The sequence below is a fragment of the Rhinolophus sinicus genome, linkage group LG09 (genome assembly GCF_036562045.2).
Source record: "Rhinolophus sinicus isolate RSC01 linkage group LG09, ASM3656204v1, whole genome shotgun sequence".
NCBI lineage: Eukaryota > Metazoa > Chordata > Mammalia > Chiroptera > Rhinolophidae > Rhinolophus > Rhinolophus sinicus.
In genome coordinates, this window is record NC_133758.1 from 22,097,252 (window position 1) to 22,119,042 (window position 21,791).

Sequence of the window (21,791 nt, forward strand, 5' to 3'; positions counted from 1 at the left end):
ACTTGACTGACTTAACTATTTCCAGTAAAGCTCTTTTATAATATCAGGGATGTTATACATTTTACAACATTCTACAAAAAGACAAGACTCACAAAATCCATCTTCAGGATTTTGCTTTGGATGTCTTGTGAGGGATATTTATATTTTCTTTTCCCTGAGAAAGACAACCAGCTCAGACTCAAGGAAATGATACGCTATCTTATGGGTTATTTCAGAGGAAGATATTGAAGTTCTTACTGGAAAAATAAGAGCTCCCTTCTACCTCTAAACCCCTAACTAGCTGGAAAAGGGCAGCTGAGTTCCAAAGTAATTACACTGCAGTGATTCATGCTAAAATAACTCAATGTTCATGCTTGTAGAACAGATACATGCTTTAAAATGCTAATCTAATCTTTTTCTAACATAACAGCAAAAAGCATAGTTTTCATTCAAGTATGAAACACATCCCTTACGACTACCACCAATTTAGAAGCAGAAATAAAGGAATGCTGTTTCTCCCCCCAACAACTAGGAAATGCAGGCAAATTATTTGTTTCCATAAAGATTTTTTAATATTATCCAACAAATTAACATTAAACACACCTATTTTATGGAAATCTTGACTATGAAGGAATACATATGCCAATGAATCATTAAAATAGAACACAATGAAAGATTATTGTTTTAATACAAACATCCATTGTGTAAACTGTCACTGAATAAAACATGGAACATACTTGGGTATTTATTTATCCATTAAAACTATGTTCCCAAACCACAGGCTTATGTAGCAACATTTTTAAAAAAAAAAATGACCAAACATAAAGGCAAATGAATTGTTAAGTGCCACTGTATAAAGAACAGACATGTCACAACATGAAATTCTGACGATCATGACAATTTCAGTTGACTACTTAAAAACAATTTCTAATTCCCCCAAAAGGGTAAAATCGAGTTCATAAAATTCAACAGTGTGGCCTTGGTATCAGTTGGTAATGGATTTTAGTTCAAATGGCAAAAAAAAAAAAAAAAAAAAAAAATTGGTTCATGTTTGAGGTTTTTCTTTTCTAAAAAAAGAAAAGAAAGCTGTATCATTTATTGAGTTCTCATCAGAGTTCAAAATGATTATTATGGAACTGAGGTACTATGTGATGTCCAAATACTTGTGCCCAAATATGAAGGTCAAGTACAATATTGACTATTTGACCAAATGTTCTATATTTTAAAGGGCTTTATTTTTTTTAAGTGTTTTGTGTTTACAAAAAATTAGTGGTTTATTTTTAAATTGTATCACTAATACCACTCACAGCCACTTGCCCCACATCCCTCCCCCACAACTACCAAATTGAGGTAACAGGTCAACAGTCAAGTCAAAATTGTACCACTCCTACATGTATAGTCATGCAAAAAAGTATTAAGTGTATGTGTACATGCAGAGTGATAGCACCTACCCATGGAAATAACTTGTCTGAAAGTCTTCATCAGTAGGAAATACAAGCATAAACTTGTTATCTGGCTTCATTCTTGCATCTTCCATATTTCCAAACAGCACACCTTATAGCTTAGCTTAAATTTTGTATTCATCATAAACAAAGACAGTAATATTTTCATATTTTAATTACAGTTAACAGTTAAAACAAATGATTATCACTGTCATTTTTCATTTCCAGTATATTCAAGCGATGACAAGTCAATACTACACAAATTTTAATAAAGTAAAGGAATAGTTGCCTTTCCAACTTTGTCTTCCAAGAAACCACAATTAAGGACCTTGCATTCCAAGGTCACCTTACACTTATCATTAGCAAACCAAGATTATGTAAGATATGTTTAACACATTTAGCATCAGAGCTTGGACTTTGAATTATTAAGTGAATATTAGCTAACTGATGGTGACAATTTGTAATATTCTTTTAAAATGTGACTCATGCTTCATAGCAGAATTAAGAGACAGGTAAGGTCCTGCAGTAATATTATCGATCTTTTAAAAGAAGTATCTCTTGAAGATAAAAAACAAACAAACACCAAACCACTGAGGAGGAGCCAGAAAAATTCAGCACCTTGACAGAATGTCTCTGTCAATTCATTACAGGATGGAATAAACATACAGATATTGCCCTTCCTCTTATTTGATTATTCCTCTATGCTGTTAAACAACTGGACTGCTACTATTATTCTGACTTTCAAAAACATCCAAATAGTCACTTCAAGTAAAGTTACACATGGAAACATTTCCAATTTACGATCTGGTCATTAATGTAAGCACATTCCATTTTTACAATATTTAAGGTTATCCAAACTCCACATTCTCCTACCTGCTGTGATTACTATTAAAATCTTAAAACAAAAATTTATAATAATGAACTCACTAGCTTTTCTACAATTAAAGTATCACTCTTATAAAGGTAAATTTAACACAATTAGTTAATAACGATTTCGTCTGTGGTTAAGCAAAGTGCTATATTTCTCCTCCTGATTGGAACATTTTGAAATTCTGCTGCTTGTTACAAATTACAAGGCAAGAAAACTTAAAGGTCCAGCAATTAACAGACTACTTTTTGTATGTAAGAACATCAACTCACCCATTTTATGCTAGAAATAGGTTTGTACCCTCTTACTGACCTCCTAGCCTATAAATAGGTTCTAACTTTCAAATACCAAAATGTAGATGTCATCACACATTCCTGACAATGAGATTTATACTTTTACAAACTTACACTTTCTATATTGTTGTCATCAAATGTTTAATTTTATAAATTAGTTTTCTTTCAGTCAAATACATTCTCTTCTATAGAAATCTCATGGAAACAATTTGAATCACATAAACAAAAAAACAAAGCAAAACCTAACATCCTTTACTACATTTAACTGTGACAAATCCTTCCTTTCAAATTTGACAATCAAAAGCACAAAATTTTGAAACTATACAAGGTAATTACAAAATTTACCACAATCATTTTATGGATGAGAAACTTGAGTCCTTGTTAGGTGGAAAGAGAATAGATTACAGTTGTTCTCCTTGTTGAGGGAACAGGAATGTACAGGCGAGACTGGGAGCAGCACAGCAAGTACACACCGATTTTGGGCAGCAAACACATGGGTTAAAATCCTGCCTACTGCTTCTCCACAGGGTTATATGGTGAGGGTTAGAGAAGACATAACACAGAACACAGGAATTCAAATATTGGTCCCCCCACCTTTCCATTATAATTAGCACCTGCCCTACTTCGCTATTTGTTTGCTTATCTTTGCATGTAAACTCTGCTGTATGCAGTACGCAGAAAGCTTTGAGACACTGCCTGGGCTGGTGCCTGATATGGGTCATAGATTCATTTACCTTCTGAAGTAAATGTGTTGCTGGAGTTAACCAGATCATCACAAATGGGCCTTTTGGGTTTTTATTTTTGTTTGAAATGTCATCTTGGATGCATTCACATACAAGTATTTCAAAGTGAAATAGAGAGCAGTTTGGGTTACTTCATATTTAGCATCATCCTTGCCTGCAGAGCCCTTCCACTAACACAAATGTTGTCAGTCTCCCAGTCCGAAGTCTAGATCCGGGAAACAGGAATTCCTTTTGTATCCCTGAGATACCTGGAAACGTCACTCCTCTCTTGCTGCCTTAGGGCCAAGGAAAGGTGGGGCAATGAATCAATACATTATTTGCCCTTTCAAGTACCATTTCTATGGTTATAGTAATAAACAATAAAACTCAGAAAAAATTCCTTCTTTCCTCCCTACTACAGCCAACATCAAAAGACCCCTCACTAGGAGAGGAAAAATCTACCTTGTTGCTGCCAAAGAACCTCATACAGGCTCTGTCAGCCCAGTCATTAAGGGGTCCAGGCCCAGTGCCATTTATCTACAACATTAAGAGAAAAGAGGAAAGGGTGGAAATCACACTCAACCTCAATCCAGATAGTGAGATTCAAAAAAAAAAAAGTTATACCCGAAAGAATTCTTAGCACTTAACTAGCCAAAGTGTCTAAGAAGGCATGTGGAGGCCAGGTGAGGGGAATAGGTGTGGTTAAATGAGGTGTGGGATTGAGGGAAAAGGCCAACCTCAAGAGTTGCAGAAGGGAATTTGCATTTTAGGAGAATCTATCCAAGAAAAAAACACCTTTTTCATTACACACCAAAATATTTACCAAGATGACAACTTATATTTGCAAATGAGAAAAAATACAAAAATATTTATGCTGTATTTTTATTACTATCAAATAATAAAAATATATACATAGAACAATTTGCAAAAATAGAAAGTAGTCATTTTGAAAGCATCTCTTAGAAAAGATGATTAATTACATCAACCAAAAAAGACAAAAATCTATGTAGAAAAGTGCCATACCTAGAAAAAAAGGAGCTTTAAATACCAAAAACTGCATTGTGTATATTTTCTTCAGAATAACATCTTAAAACTGTTTTAGTAAAAAGAAAACTGTCTGAGAAGATAGGGCTAAAATGGAAATGAAATGTGGCAATATGCACTGAAATTTTGTTTGGAAGTCTTTTTTAAAATACAACTGAATCAATGCCTACTTTGTACTTGTTTCATCATACCTATCTCAATTACTAAAAATGTAGGTGTTATGAAGATTCCAAGGGGGGGATAAAGTTTTAAGGATTACATCTGTCCTTATGTCATACTGGTAAATGACAGGTCTTTTTCTCCACCCAGAAGTTACCTATGATACTGAAGAAGAGTTAATTATGAAAGGATCTAAGAAGAGGTAACAGCAAATATTTAAGATTATCAGGGTGGTTAAAAAGTTGATCCCAAACAAGAAAAACAATTTAATTTTAACCCATCACCACTAACTACATAGTTGGGAAAACTGAATCAAGGAGTTAACTCAAAAAAGATGACTCACGTAATTTATCTGGATGTTGGAGAGAAAAATACAGAAAACGGGGCACTGGAAGAGGTCACGATCTTTCAATTTATCTTTCTATTTCAGGGGCAGGTCCATGACCTACTGTTTTGAAGGTTCAGATCTACAGAGAATAAAACAAATATCTGCACTACATACACGAAAGAAAAACACGAAAACTGGATAGGATTTTGGCTACATCAACATGTCTATGTACCCTGCTAAAGATTCATCCACTCCAGCTTTTTAATTACTCCTCAAAGCAGTCTAAATTTTGTTATTTTCAAAATATTCCTCAATTTTTAACAGGATAATTTAGGACATATCAAGGAAAAGAATCTTGACATTGTATGTTAAATATGGTATTCTGTTATTTCCTTTTTCGACATACCAATTACCAAAAAACTGAAAATTATCCACAAATATGTAAATTCTATTATTAGCTTTATCAACTACAAGCTAATACCACTGATTTCATTATGGAAAAGCAGGTTTCTTGACTCAGGAACACTTACTGTGAATTAACTGGTAGGGAATCACTAATATAACAACACTGTCCTCAACAGAGTAACGAGAAACATTTCTTTTTTAAAATTTTTATTTATCTAGGTCAGTTGTTACATTTCAAATGCACAGTCAGATAAAAGATATAAAGAAAAATGCAATAAAATAAAAATCACAGTAATTTAATAACATTCTTCTCAAATCTTAGTTATAATAGGAATAAGACTTTGTTATCAAAGAATACACTTCCTCGTGAATTATTATTCTTTCATTCTGTTATATGTTGTGATAATTAAATACGAAAAGATCGACTCAATAATACTAGTAAACTCAATTGGGTTTCAATCCCCACTAACTTTCCTAAACTTCAGAGGAATTAAAATCAGAAATCAAGGAAAAAATTAAAAGTATACATAGAAACTCCGAAGTTCTTCAAGCTAGTTTGCAACTCATAATACTCAAACAACTCTTGAGGACAAATTTAAATACAAATTTCTTCTCTCTACAATGATTGAGGGCATATATGCCATTTCTGGAGAGGATTTTGAGAAGAATTTTTCTTTGAGAACAATTTTTATATAACAATTTAATAATAAGTAAATTTTAATAAATTTGCTGAAATTGTTTTGACACTGCATTTTCTGCCCTGTGGCATTCCACAAAATCAGTTTCATTGTGCCCTCACTATGCTATTTACATAATACAAACAGGAGAAAGGGAAAACAGTATAAGCCAAACAAAACAGAACGGGTACAATTACTTAAAAGGTCACCTTCTATAAGATAACTTGCCTATAATTTGTTATTCTAAACAGTTGATAGCAACAAAGCCTGTATACCATCTCTTATATAACTTTCATGTAACTGTACCATTAGGCAAATTCAGTTGATATTAAAAGTGGAAATCATTAGTAATAGCAACCTGGGGTGCTCTGTTTGCTCAACAAAAGGACTCACTATATCACTTCTTTCATTACCAAGAAGATTTAAATGATTTCATTTCTAATATTTGGACTTGCATACAAATTTTAAGTATAAATCTTATGTAAATTAAGATATACTTATATTCAGAGATCCTTGCTATTAAATCTGCATAGCAGTAGGGAACAACAAATGAAGCAAAATAAATTGTTGTATATTCTTTTACTCAGTCTGCTAGTGAAACAAACAAGAGGTCGAAAAACTTTCACCGACAATAAAAATAAATAAAATGACTTTTTCCCTCCAATTTAATCACCGTAACTAGGTTTATCTGTTGGCAACATTTTTTTCTTACACATATTTAAGACTCAATGAATGGGTATTATATTAATGACCTGAATCCAGTAAAATCCCTGATTACTATTGCAGTTATCTGTCTCCAGACAGTTGTCAAATATAACATTAATAAACATACAAAATTAATTACAGAATTCTGAAGGTGGGTACACACAGACACACACACCCTTGAAACTAAGCTCATTCCTCTGAATTGGTAACCAAAAAAACAGGCTTTTCTTTCTCTTGAAGATCCAAAATGACAGAATCCTTTATTCTACTTCTAAGTGGGGGAAAAAAACACTTCATGCAAAATATTAAATCTTTTTATTTTAATCTTAAGATTTTAATTTCACTGTGTTGTGTTCTAAATTAAAATTTTATTTGGGCTTTTATTCCACTTAATTTTAATAATGCACACAAATATGCATCAATATAATTATGAATTAGTATTACCTAATAAGCGGCTCAAATAACCAGATCCGTCGAATCTGCCGGTTAAATTCGCTTAAAATGATTAGGTATCTAATGTCCTAGAACACTGAATTAACACAAACTAGGCAGAAAGCAGTCTACAGACAGATTATCAGAAAACACGTTTACCTTTAGTGAGGCGATGATGCCTTCTTTTAAATACCAGCAGCTAAATTCTACGTGCATATATTAGAGAAATGCAATAATCCAGATATAGAATTTTATTCTTAAATAAACAGCATTTCAACCATGTCTTGAATAATGCTATAGGTTGAAAGAAGCTTCTTTCCAGCATTAGCCCTTTATAGACTACAAGAGTCTAAACAGAATACACTCCTCACCCTTTTAAAACTCAAGGAAAATTAAGGGAATTCAAGGTAAATTGAGGAAAGACCAGTAGGCACTTCTAAAACAATACCTACATGAAAATGTCACCATACAATACAAAAAGTAATTCCCACTTCTTCGTATTAGTACTTGTAAGTACTACTTATAATCTTACGAATACAGACTTTGCCTCAGTAAAAGCATTCAATAATCCACAACAGCAGTTAAAAAAAACAAAAGAAGTATTAAAACTACTGCAAATACTTGATGCTTCTTTACATGTCCATAATACAAAAACAAACTTTTTTTTTTAAAAAAAGAGGAATTTTAAAATTATGCAACCTGAGAAGGTGTAATCATTTAAAGCACAACTCATAAAAACATTGTTTTTCAAAACAATCTTTAAGACAGCAACATATTTTCAAGGCCCTGTGAGAAACTGAAAATCAGGATAAAATTGTATATGTTTCTGCTACAAAACTGTCCAAACCCCAAAATATCAAATTTTACTTTAAAATAAATTTTAGCATTTTGGCATATATTCTATGAATTAATTCAATATATTCTGGTGTTCCCTTTCTTTTTACCAAAACCCCTCTAATCTTTATCCGAAATTATGTAGAAAGGCTTCCCCAAATTATTAGTGTCTAATACCTTCTAAATATTCAAAATGTTATTACCCTGAATATCAATTATTAAAACTTATGTTTGAACCCTTGTGTAAATCGCTGCAGCCACTACAGAAAACAGTATGGCGGTTCCTCAAAAAATTAAAAATAGAGCTGCTATGTGATCCAGCAATTCAACTTCTGGGTATTTATCCAAAGAAAATGAAAACATTAAATTGAAAGGACATCCCCATGTTCACTGCAGCATTATTCACAACAGCCAAAGCATGGAAATAAGTGTCCAAACGGATTAATGGATAAAGAAAATGTAGTTTTATATATATATATATATATATAGATAGATAGATAGATAGATAGATAGATATAGATATAGATATATCTATATATCTATATATATATATCTCCATTCTTTTTTATGGCAGCCATAAAAAATGAATTCTTGCAACAACATGGATGAATCTTGAGGGTATTATGCTAAAACAAAGACAAGTGCCATTATGAAATCTAAAAAAACAAAAACCAAATTCAGAGATTGGCGGTTGCCAGAGGTAGACGGCAGGGCGTGAGGAGTTGAGTGTTTATGGGTGAAGAGAGTCAAAAGATACAAACTTACAGTTATAAAATAAATTAAGCCATGGGGATGTAAGGATGCATGGTGATTATAGTTAATAATACCATACTGTATACTTGAATGTTGCTAAGAGAGTAAATCTGAAAAGTTCTTATCACACACAAAAAATTCTGCAACTAGGTGTTGTGACAGATGTAAACTAGACTTATTGTAGTCAACTCACAATACAAATACTGCTCACAATACATACAAATACTGAATCATTATGTTATATACCTGAAAATAATATAATGCTGTAAGTCAATAATACCTCAATAAAATAAAATAAAGCCTTTGATAATTCCATTCCAATTAAATTTTTCATAGAAACAAAACAGAAAAAACTCCAGACTTCTTACTCTGTTATCTAATAACAACAATCAGAATATATCCAGTCAATACTAGGAATTATTTGTCTATGTTATTCTTAAAAGATGAATTCTTATTTTCTATTTTAAAAATAAAAAGCATTTCAGAACATGCTTATATATATATCAAATATTAAATCAAGAAACAAAAAAGTGCTTGAAGCAAAACTGCTTCAATACATGCATAGAAAAATATCATGTTACCATGCTGAAATTAATATTTTCTTATGTCTAAATTCCATGTCTAGTAAAATCTGTGCACCCAGTAAAAAGTTGAAGACAGAACAAACTTCCCTGAAAACATCTCAACTTCAAGTAAGGATTATAGAATTAGTTCAAATTTGGTCAGTCATCCAAAACCAATATGCTCTTTCCATTGATACAAAACTTAATTTTTAAAAAAAATTAGCTGAAGTAGTTTACAAGTGTTGCACTATTATTTCTGAGAAAAATCCATCAATTACAATAAATTCCTATATTTTATGGTGAAAAGTCATACTAACATTATGTAAGAGTTTAGCATATGTGAAGAAATTTATCATAAGTTGCATTGGTGCTCAAACCTTACTGGTGACAAGCCCTATTTGTCAAATTATGTTCAGGAAATCTGACAGTCATTATACAATAAAGACGACACTTCTGGTCTTTTTCATCAATTCATACATATATTCTTAAATGAGAACTGAGCACATTAACAAGCCTTCCCCCCCAAGTTAACTTCCAATGCTCATACATCAAGTTCTAAAAAAGAAAACACCAAATAACATAGTTATTTTTTCAGTTCAAAACTAGAAAAGAAAAAAAAAAAATGGGCTCAGTCTATTGCAGTTAGTTTACAAGTTGCAAGTATGTGGATACAGAACTGAGTAAAAAAAGTGGTGATAGTTTTTCTGACTAAAATTATTGGTAAATTATTAAAATAAAGTTCTTGACTGTTTATATATGAAACTCCAAACACACCACCTATCCTTCATCTTACAAAACACAGAATTAGATATTTTCCCTAAGTTGCAACTTCATCAGATATTAAAATATTTAACTTTTTTCATGTTTAGAAATTCTTATAAATTTGAAGGGAAAGACTAATAAATTTTTATTTGTACAAAGCACAATTTTTTTTAAAAAGGTAGTGTTAGCAAAGTTACATATTCCTATTGAAAACTTTCATCCTAATTTAGCTGTTTCTCACAATATTCCTACCAATGCAGAAAAGATAAAATACCAGTATCTCCCAATACTGGGCCACACATACAGATATCATGTTGCAAGACTTTCAATCCTATGACATTTTCTTCCCTTTGACATACTCCATGGGCCCTTTAACATGCCAAAGACCATTTATTTTCAGTCCAGGGATTGAAAACAAAATTAAATTGGTAGTACATTAGCTAATACATGTAGTCACTAGTCACTTAAAAACCCATTCAATACATACCCTTAATAGAGTGATCATTTCATCTGTTTCCTCAACAGGTACCTTTACATCAGGTACTGGACAATTTCACTGGATGATATCTGTCAGGCTATTACCTCAGGCACTGAACTTTAAGATAGAGCTCAAGATCATCTATGTAACAATGAAAGACTATTGTTCTCATGCATGATATCAAACTCCAGTCTAATCTGCTTTCCCTACAGTATCTTGCATAGTACGTACAGAGTATATATTTGCTCAAAAATTAATTCATTCTTCCTTCATATAAATGTTACTTAATATTATAATTCATGGAAGACTAGCAACAAACTAGTTCATTAAATGACATATGGAAGAATGATATAAAAATGTTCATGCAGTACATTCATTCATGATCTTCAGAGTGGGATTAATTACGTGATTCCCCCTACCGGAATCAGAAACAAGTCAACAGTGTTTGTAGGAAATAAATGCTAAAAGAGTCTCAAAGAATTAACTACTTACCTATTTGGATTCACTAAGATTCCCTATTTTATACCTTATTTATATTTTTGGCATGAAAAAAACATAAAATAAGGATCATTTCTAGTTATCATATAAATATGGTTCTACATTCCAACCATATGTAACAAAACTCAAGCTAAGATTTGTCAAATTCCGCTTTGTTCTGAATATCTAATTTTTAAAAAAGAAACTGTTTACTATTATAATTTTTAAAAATCAAAAGAAACTTACAATGGGCAAAAACAAATTCTTTCTTACACAATCCAAAAAGCAGATAGTTAACACAATTTTGTGATAGATTCAAAGGTTGTTCTGAAATATTCCCATTCTCAGCCAAGTTAACTGAAAAACTGTTACAAGTCTTTGGGAATTCTAATGTACTGTCAACACTCCAGCAAGTCACATAAGAATCAAAGGGCTGCTGTGGCAGTTCTTGGAAATCAGGCATCTGCATGTAAGCACCTGATTGGGTGATAAGGGAAAGGCTTTGGCCAACTAGCTGCATTTTAAGTCCCCTGGGTTCCAGCAGCGGATTGTTCTCTTCGCCAGTGTCAAGGTGAGTTAACTTTTCCATCCACACGCAGAGCGTCTCCTCTGTCTGCCTCTGCATCTGGGAAAAACAGCTCATGGCCTCTTCTAGGACACTGCCTATGTGGTTCCTATCACACACAGCACCCCTGTCCAGTAATCCTGGAATTTCCCTGGGCGCTCCTTCAGATCCCCCAGCACGACTGAAGTCAGCTTTAAAGACATTGAGGCAGGCCATTTGATAAAACATCATTAATTCAGAAAATTGTATTTTTATTAAGACATGCTTATTCAGGAAAATAGCATAAGCATTACTAAGAACAGCCATATAAATAGAGCAGTGAGAAGCAGCACTTAAATTAACTAACCAAACTAAGGTAATTCCAAGAAAAATAAAACAACTAACATAACCACCATTTTTCATAGCTTCAATATATCTGCCTGGCAACACATATTCTGTTACAATACAAGTAACTATTAATCTATGACAGTGGTTTTCAACCTTAGCTAACACATAAAAACCAGGAGTGGTGTAACAAATACCAAAACCTAGGTGGGCTCCAAGGCATTATAAGCTTGTTTTGTTTTGTTTTAAGCTCCCCAGGTGATTGGAATGTACAGCCTTGGTTAAGAACCACTATATCCTCCAATATTTTTATTGCTTTGACTTTAAAATTCTAAGTGTCATTTTGGCAGCTGGCCCATAATAAATCAGTATACAATAATTCTCAGCTGAGTCTTACCAAACACTCATTTCAAGTTTTAAAAAATTCCTTATGGAAACCACATAAAGGATATACACAAGTTTGGGATATGCTACCCACCCCTCTGGAGAGCAAATCAATGGCTGAGTTGTCCTGCAATAAAGAAACCTGTTTCCACATGATCCAACACTTTCTAAATGTGCACATAATGTACAGCTATTACTATCCAGTAGAACAGTGGTTTCATGGGATTTCAGTTTAGAATATGCTCCCCTACATATCCTGTTTTATCCTTGAACGAGGCCAGATTATCTTTGGTTTGGGTCCCATACAGTTTGGGTCTCTAAAAAAACTAATTATACTGAACTCTTCATTTTTTCAGGGAGCTAATAAAAATGTTGCCTCCTCAGACCACTTGACTACACTATCTAAAATGGCTTTTCTATCTCACCCCTGGTCTTCATCTCTTATATCCTGCTTTATTATCATTCATAGTGCATATTCCTAGCTGACACTGTTTCCCCGAAAATAAGACCTAGCCAGACCATCAGCTCTAATGCATCTTTTGGAGCAAAAATTAATATAAGACCGGGTATTATATTTAAAAAAGACCGGGTCTTATATTAAAATAAGACCAGGTCTTATGTTAAGTTTTGCTCCAAAAGACGCATTAGAGCTGATGGTCCAGCAAGGTCTTATTTTAGGGGAAACACGATAGCATATGGTAATTCATTTATAGTCTCCTCAAAAAAGAGTAAGTTCCATGAGGGCAGGGATTTTTCACTCACTGTTGCATTCCCAATGCTGCATAGTAGGTGCTCAACTATTTGCTAAATAAACGAATGATTGAGGGAATCAATCTTGGCCTTATACCATCTACCTATATATTAAGAAGTCTTATTAAAAACAGCCCTATGAAACGCTCAATTGTAATTAACCCCAGATATTTCTGAAAATATGGTTCACTTTATCTTAATAGTGGTTTTTTATGAAGATGTAAAAGAAAAATTTACCAGATCCCAGTATTAAGTGTTTCTCCTAGACAATGAGAACTGTTTAACCAGTTATGCCACCTCATTTCAATAACTAAAAGCATGGGACAAATTTTTAGCACCATTTTATCTAGTAAATAAAAACGTCATGAAGTTTGTTACCAACCTTCCCTCTAACTTCATCTTACTACTTTTCCCGATTACTCCAGCCTTTCTTCATGTTTAAAAAAAAATTGTTTATATGTAAACTTCCTCAAGAAGGAAGTACCTTTCCCCAGAGTGTGGTATATTTAGCTTATGGAAAGATTAAATGGAATTTAAAGAATATTAAACTTTCTTTACACAGTTTCCCCTGTTTGAACTGCTGGGTATAGCACAGGAAATCAGATGGCTACTTTGATTTGTTTCAGATTCTGGCATTGCTTATTTTTCAACAAACAGTTAAAAATGTGTATTTAAAAGCTCAATTCAGAAAATGGTATAAAAATACTTATGCTGGGGACAGTGAGGTAAGTTTCAGCCTCATAAAGACGACTACCAGCAATAAACACTGATAAGCAAGATATTTTGAGATCTTAAAAACAGGGACCAATTAGACATTTGTCAAAACCCATAGGATGTTCAACACCAAGAGTGAACCCTAATGTAAACTATGGACTCTGGGTGACAATGATGTGTCAATGCAGGTTCATCGATTGTAACAAATGTCCCACTCTGGTGCATGATGCTGACAGTGAGGGAGGCTGCGCATGTGTGAAGGCAGGAGGTATATGGAAAATCTTTCTACCTTCTGCTCAATTTTGCTGTGAACCGAAAACTGCTCTAAGAAATAAAGTCTATTAAAAAGAAAACAGGAACCATATTCTCACCTTAAACACACATATGTTCTTTTATTAATACTAAGATGTATTCTACTTTGAGAAAAAGAATTGTATCGAAAGCAAAGCTTATGCTTTTGCATATACAAAGTTAATATAGGCACTCAACTTCAGGAAATAAGTTAGGAAAAGCAGGCCGAAAATAATACCTTGTTGCTTCAACATTCAAGACTGCAGAAGGACAGCCATCGGGAAGATATCAAAGCTTCTAAACTTAAGGTAACACTATCCAGACATTGTAGCAGAGAGAAAACCACATTTAAACAACGCGTGCTTTTAAAAGAATCACTTAAATGGAATAAAAGAAAAAAGTGCTCATGCTTGTTAATTAATATAAAGCTACACTGTGGTTTTTATAATTGATAAGATTTTTAAAAACTCGACTCCACTGTTCAGACCTTGATATCCACTAGCACTAACACAGCTTAACTGAACCAGACTGCAGTTTCATGACGATGTTTAGCTATGGGAGACTTAAAATGCCAATTCTCAGCTCTGGCTGCTCACTCACCATTGGGGGAGCTTTACAAATGCTGATGCCTTTATGCTCAGTGAAATAAGTCAGACAGAAAAAGACAAAGACTGTATGATTTCACTTACATGTGGAATCTAATCAAACTGAACTCACAGAAACAGCAAATTGGTGGTGGGCGCGGGTGGGGTGGGGGAAAGGATGGGGGAAGGTGATCAAAGGGCACAAGCTTCCAGTTATAAGATGAGTAAGTTCTGGGGATGTAATGTACAGCATGGTGACTGTAGTTAACAATACTGGATATATATGACTGTAGTTAACAATACTGGATATATATGAAAGTTGCTAAGACAGCAGATCTTAAAAGTTCTTAATACACACAAATTGTAACTATGTGGAATGATGAATGTGTTAACTAACATTATTGTGGTAATCATTTCACAATACAAATATCCACCAAGTAATCACGTTTTACACCTTATACTTACACAATGTTGTATGTCAATTAGATCACCAAAAAGCTCGGGGGTGGGGGAATGCTGGTGCCTGGGTCAGACCCAGAGATTCTGATTTAATTGGTCTGGAGTGGTGCCTGGGCATCATAAATCTTAACTGCTCCCCAAATGATTCTATTATACAGCCAGATTGAAAACTGCATGGATTTTACCTGCCTTGTTTGCATTTACTAAGCTGAAAATAAGCAGTTTTCACCTGATTACTCTGTCTCAGTGTTTTGTTACCAATGTATTTACTGGGTCTTCTAAATAGCTACTAAAATACAACCAGATTATAAAAGGCTTAAAATGGGAATGTGGGCTTTTAGCCACTTCATATTCAGTCTAGGAAAAAGGTCATGGTATTACCAGTGTAGGTTTGGGGTCTTCTACCATGAGTCCCCCACTGCTTAAGTTAATATTAATTTTTTTCCAAGCAATTCAATCCCCAATAAATAGGCTAAGAACCTTCACAAATCATAAAACAAACGTGGCAGGAGGAAAACGTGCAAAGAACATAAGATTGTTTACCAAAAGAATACAAATGGACAAACATGATTTTTCAACTTCACTAGTGAGCAAAGAAATGCAAATTAATGCTAAGATACAATTCTTCCATCGAATCAGCAGATTTTTTTTTTTTAAATAAATACTCAGCAAGAATAAAGTGCACCAAACCCTCAAGCTCTTAAGTGGAATAAACTTAATATATTCTTTAAAAGCAATGTGGCAGTATGTGTCAAGGGCTGAAAGTGTTCACACCCTTTCCCATAATAGCAAAAAGTAAAAACAGCCCCAAAGGACCAATGTTAGGGAAGTTATCTTACAGTTAGCTAAATTATTTTTTTTTAAATAATAAATTTTACGGAGAATATTGTTTTGGTTGAATTCTCAAAATGCAATGTTAAGAGGAAAAGAAAAACAGAAGTACATATACATCGTATGATAAATTTTGTTATATATTATGGAAGGCAGCATATTCAAATGTTAACATAAAACAGGATTATGGGTGATTTTAATCTACTTCACATTTTTCTATTTTCAAAAATTTCTACAAAGGATTTATTACTTAAAAACTTCTGTTTTTTAAATTTTCAAGCAAGAGTAAATTGATCTCAAGCATAAGTCTCTACCACAGAAAAATTGTGAGGCAATGTCACAATGCACTTCAGTGCATAAACGTGTTATGACGAATAGCGGGTGGTGACATCCAGCGTGAATGGGGCTAAGCGGTTCCGGCCACACAGTTTGGGAATTCAGTGATCTCACACCACTGTCCTCAACAGGCTCCCTGACATTCTCGAAAATAGACCAATTAGATTTTCTAAATACAAATCAGCCAAGACAACTGACCCTTACCTACCAAGGTGGTTACTACTTTTGGAACCTGTCTAAATAGGCATTTATTTATATGGTGACTATTAAACCACATAAAAGCAGGTCATTTTAGCCAAAACAAGATTCAGTTACCCTAAAGTTTACTCCAGGCTAAATCTTTATGAAAAACAACACTTACTGAAAAAACTTCCCCGCTGCCCATGTAAACTGATGCACGTAAGTTAGTCTGTTCAGAGAATTTCTTGAACTGAATGAAATGTGATGTCCATTATTCATATTCACTAAAATCAAAATGCCCTGAAAGAGCCGACTTTACAGAGCTAGTCTCAAAGTGATTTTTACAGAGACACGCCCCCTCCAGGAGAAATAATGCTCCCGTCATAAAACTGCAAAGAGTGATTAACGGTACAGCAAGATCATCTATGAGATAAATGAGACATCTGATAAGAGCCTTGAATACTCAAGACCATCACACAGTATTTTTCACATTAATAGTCACTATAACATTCCATTTTTGCTCATCTCCAAGTCCCCAGAATGAACGAACTGCTAGAATTATCTTGGTATGCCTCCAAACAGATTCTTAAAACAGTAATACATTTTCAAAAACTTCAAGGACAGAACGATCTAGTATGCATACTAAGCTGCTTTCCAGTTAACTGTTAACTAAAAAAAAAGGCTTCATAAAAATCTGTTGCCTAGATATCAAACTCAATTCTTAAGCATTATCATGCACTATGTAAGTCTGCATCATTATTTTCCCTCTTAAAAGAAAAAGCATTAATTGTTAAATTATTTGGCATAAGAGAACACTTAGCATGATTCCTTCTATGTTGAAGCTGTTGCCAAACAAAAGCTTATAAACAAAGCATTTTCTGAATTATTAAATTAGATGACCTTGATGAAAGAATAGAGCAAGAATCTCAGTATAGCAGAATCCTGTTGGTTTCATTCTGTGTCAACAGCTGGACTCAGATTTCAACATCCCAGAGACTGTTAGGCACGTCCAGTCTAAGGTTCGCCTGAGTGTCCATGGTGCTGCACTCAAGTCAGTTCATAATTTATCCTATCTGTACGATTTCCACACCTTTCCACAACTGCCCTTGCTATAGAAGGTTGAGTGTATCCCCCTTCTCCATAGTGATACTGTGACTCAGAAAACTGAGGTACAAATAACTGTTGTATTAAAATGCACAAGGTCACAATTTTTCCAGGGTAACAATATGGACAGTTGAAATGAACTTCCTGATATTTAAATGTAGGCTGTTCCATCTTTGCTGCTTTGCATAACTGCAGGAAAGACCATTCATACCTGTCTCATGTGAACAGCACCTCCTAAAACTATACAGGGCACAACCAAGGCAGTCACATACAGCGACCCTGCACTTTTACCTACCACTTTATTCTCCGTGATGACCTTAGAAAACTCGACATATTTTCAAAAGCCACAACTTACTACATCATATGAACAAAATAAATTTTAGAAACTGAAATTTATAGATACTAATTTACTTTGGTGTTTTGGTAAGTATTCATTTCTGAATAGACAAGAAACAGACTCCTGGTGGTTTAAAAGTTTTAAACACTGGTCAAGGTAGTCAATTAGCAAAGAGGTTTGGAAAATATAAACAAAGCACATCTAACTATGTAAGCCAAACGAAGAGCGCCCATGAACACATTTCTCATGCCACCTCTACAATGGGGTCTATCTTCAAAGGGAATTTTGTTCACCTACCTTCTTCCTTCCCATAAAAAGGCAAAGTATTGGGGTGGTTACATAAAGATCTGTTTAGTGAGTGCAATTAAGCACTGTATCAAGAGATCCATCATGATTAAGATTAGAACAGAACATAAGAATAAACAAACAATTTTACAGGTATTAATAAGTTTTCTTAAAAATATTAAACGTAAAACTGAAATATATGTAGAACCTGCCTTAGAACAACCCCAAAGTCTGCTTCTCTCATGCACTTAACTGATGAGCTTCAATTAAACCCCCTCCCCATTAATTTTAAGGAACTACCATAAGAATTCAGTAGATATTAAAACAGTAAGCCTTTCTTCTGACTGTTAAAAACTTATATTTAATATACTATATGATGAGATTTTTATTATTAGAAATTGAAGACTTATAAAGTGCTTTAAAACCCATCATTCTTGTTTTGAGTTTATATCAGTTTTGATTAGCTAGAGGTTTAATTAACCAATATTCTTTTTCTTGAAATATTCTTTGTATGTCAGCAATATGCTGTCTGCATATGTAAAATCAAAAACCTTTCAGAAAACTAGGAGGAAAAAACATAGTCACCCATAAAACTCTGAAAACCAAAACTTCCCTCTTTAATATAGCAATAAACAATGTTGTCATGACCTATTAAGTGCAATCTAGTTTACAGAATGTTCCTAATCCTAACAGTCTCTTCAATAATGAGAATTCACCAATTAGGAACTGTTCAGATCTCATCTTTCTTCCACTATGAAATCCAAAGACTTCCTTTATCATGCACAATACCAGATGTGATAACACGGAGAAAGAGATAGTGTCAAACATTTAATAAATTAAACCCTATACTAATAATGCTGGAACAAGCAGATTTCTATCAAACTTTCTAAAGCTTTGGGAGTAAGGGGGAAATTTTGCAAAAACATTATTTTCAATGAGAGTGACAACTTAAGTAGAAAAATGTGCACCAAGGATAACTAGCTTATCATGCACTGAATCGAGGAAAAACACATAAAACTATTGTTTCAGGATGAACAGTTATTAGAAAACTTTAACAAAAGATAGAACATGTTATTTCAGACACCAGAAGCTCGAGTGCAGCGGCTATATAATAAAGCAAGGTGCCGATTCCTGAGGATAGTGTACTTAGTAATAATGCTGGCCAGTGAGTACTGAATCTAAGCAGCGCTAAGAAGGCAATGATGGGAGTCAGGTCACATGTCACAGAGAAAGAGGTGTGTGGAAAATTCCATTACTTAAAAATAATCTTGTCCCTATCATTAACCATTTAAATATTCTTTTTGCTGATGTGCTAAAGTGCACTGGAAACCTCAGCACAGGTTTTTTAAATTGGCCACGTCTTGTTAATACACTGCAGTCTTCAAATTTACAGAGCTGCAGGTGTCCTGGATTTTTTCAAGTGTCACTCATCTAACTGAGCCTGACGGCTGAGAAATGCTGTCAGGTGCTCAAGAGTCAGTTTAAAAAACACCCTCTACCTGGTATCTCTGCAGTGATTGTCTTGCTGCTCCCTGAAACCTCTTCATCATCATCTGACGAGCTCGTGCTTGAGTCACAAGTCAGGTCACTGTCACTGGTACTACTGTCCTGCAACAGGTTGTATTTCTTACGCGCAGCAGCCTCCCGTTTCTGCCTCAGGAGCCTGATTCTCTCCTTCTGCTTTTGGCTCCGGTGACCTTTCACCTTGGCAACTCGGCCGTTCTGTTTATCACTGGATTGCCGGTTTTTCTTGGCAGCCATAGTGGATGTTTCACTTTCAGAGCGGGACCTCCGAGACTTGCGCCCAACTGTGGCACCAGACACTCCAGAAGGGTCTCCTTCTACCGCAGTTTCTGCCTGGGAGGGTTCGTTCTCTTCTGCAGAAGACAACGTATCGGAATCAGCCAGGTGACCACTAGAGGAAGGGGAAAGCATGCAGTGATTAGAGGAGTCACTCTCATAAACTCGGCCAGTTGTCGGCTTGTCACTCTCTGTGGATGCTAACTGAGACTCAGAAGAGTCCCTTCTCAGTTCCATCAATAAGCAGGGCATTGAAGAAAGAACTGCAGAATCTACTACACCATCTTTCTGAACTTGAGATTCCAGTTCTACAGATCCGTCTTCCTCCTTAGCTGTCTCTTGTTCGGATGTTTTCGGTGGAACTTCCGACTCAATGAGTTCTTCGACTTTTCCAACTGCCTCCTCCATCTTCATTTCAGACTTTCGAGTTAAATCATGGAGCAGTCTAGGAAACTATGTCAAAGATGCCACAGGAAAGCAACCTGTACAAAAACACACAAAATCAATTAACAGAAATGGCAAATTCTTTCATAAACACAATATGCCTACCTTTCTAAGTGGGTGGCAAAAGTTATTAACATACAGGCCTTTAAAATATATGTATCTTCATATATTCATTGACAGTCAAATTCAAAAGACTTAGTACTATCAAAATACTAGCATACACAGCTACCAAAAATGGCACAATATTAATCCTCTATTCCTGAACCTGCAAGGCCAGCAAGCAACCAAATAAGGGTTTTCAACTTTAAAACTTAATTTAATGTGTTTAAGAAATGGATCCTCAAAATTCTGACATAGGTAATATGTACGTTTTGACTTTAATATAAATGACAAAGAAGGCTTTAAAAGTGCTCTAGAAAACAAGTTAACTGGAATGATTAATTTTACACTCAAATCATTTAAGAAAGGGGGCGTGGGGGAGAGTTACAGTGGAGTAGCATCAACTGTACCTTTACGTTTAAAAAAAACAACACAAAACTTCAACTACAGGAGGTGTATTTGGCAAATGAGCAACCAAAGCAATTACATGCATCAAACCTGCCTGCTCTTCCTCTCAGTAAAAGCTGCTCTAGAGGGCATTACAACAAAAGGCCTGAATTTGTTATTCCCTCAGGCCTTCCTAGTTCCCACGTACCTCTCATCATGCTGAGTGTGAATCTAGTGTTTAACCGTATGTTTTATTTCATAAACAGCAGCTACTAAATACAGAGCAACTATTTTGTGAACTTAGAAAACCTAGGACACTCTATTCAACGAATGACTTAAGGGGTTTAAGAGAAAACACCCTACACACATTTTCCACCTTGATGTTAACTTTAGGACTTAACAGCCCTACCCCACTGTGTGTACTGTAATCCCACTAAATCATGGAGAAACAGGACATAATCTTTAACCACAAGAGTTGTGACTTATACAGTACAAGCTTCGTTAACTGGTAGTTTTTAAGAGGATATTAAGAATGTGCAGGGCAATTATTACCTCACTCTGTACATAGGAAGTTAAAGAAGGCAATTCTCATGATGGCCCACAGGTCACACACCGACATAAACATTACGCTAAGCAGTATGCCGGTCAGGTACAATAAGACATCATCACTTCACTCCGAGCTACTTGATAGTTCACTATGAGGTAGGCAGCAGCTAGAAAATATCTGAAAAATCCTTTGATTGGGGTGGCCGGATGGCTCAGCTGGTTAGAGCGCGAGCTCTGGACAACAGGGTTGCCGGTTCGATTCCCACATGGGCCAATGAGCTGCGCCCTCCACAACTAGATTGAAGACAACAAGATGCCACTGAGCTTCTGGGGGCGGCCGGATGGCTCCGTTGGTTACAGTGCGAGCTCTCAACAACAAGGTTGCCAGTTCGATTCCCGCCTGGGATGGTGGGCTGCGTCCCCTGCGACTAAAGATTGAAAACGACGACT

The 21,791-nt window shown here is 34.7% G+C and overlaps 1 protein-coding gene across 4 annotated transcripts in view; it reads right to left on the bottom strand.

The window, feature by feature from the left end:
* ARK2N (arkadia (RNF111) N-terminal like PKA signaling regulator 2N) overlaps positions 1-21,791 on the bottom strand; it is a 66,621-nt gene that overhangs the window by 22,597 nt on the left and 22,233 nt on the right. For 2 of the 4 annotated variants that reach the window (XM_074340037.1, XM_074340036.1), the window contains exons 2-3: positions 19,565-20,347; positions 8,436-11,677 (exon numbers count right to left, since the gene is read on the bottom strand). In XM_074340037.1, coding sequence (XP_074196138.1) covers positions 11,115-11,677; positions 19,565-20,279 — 1,278 coding nt within the window. In that variant the 5' untranslated portion in view covers positions 20,280-20,347 and the 3' untranslated portion in view covers positions 8,436-11,114. Of the gene's footprint in view, positions 1-8,435; positions 11,678-19,564; positions 20,348-21,791 lie in introns of those variants that run through there. The other 2 variants (XM_019739682.2, XM_019739685.2) reach the window with 1 other exon arrangement.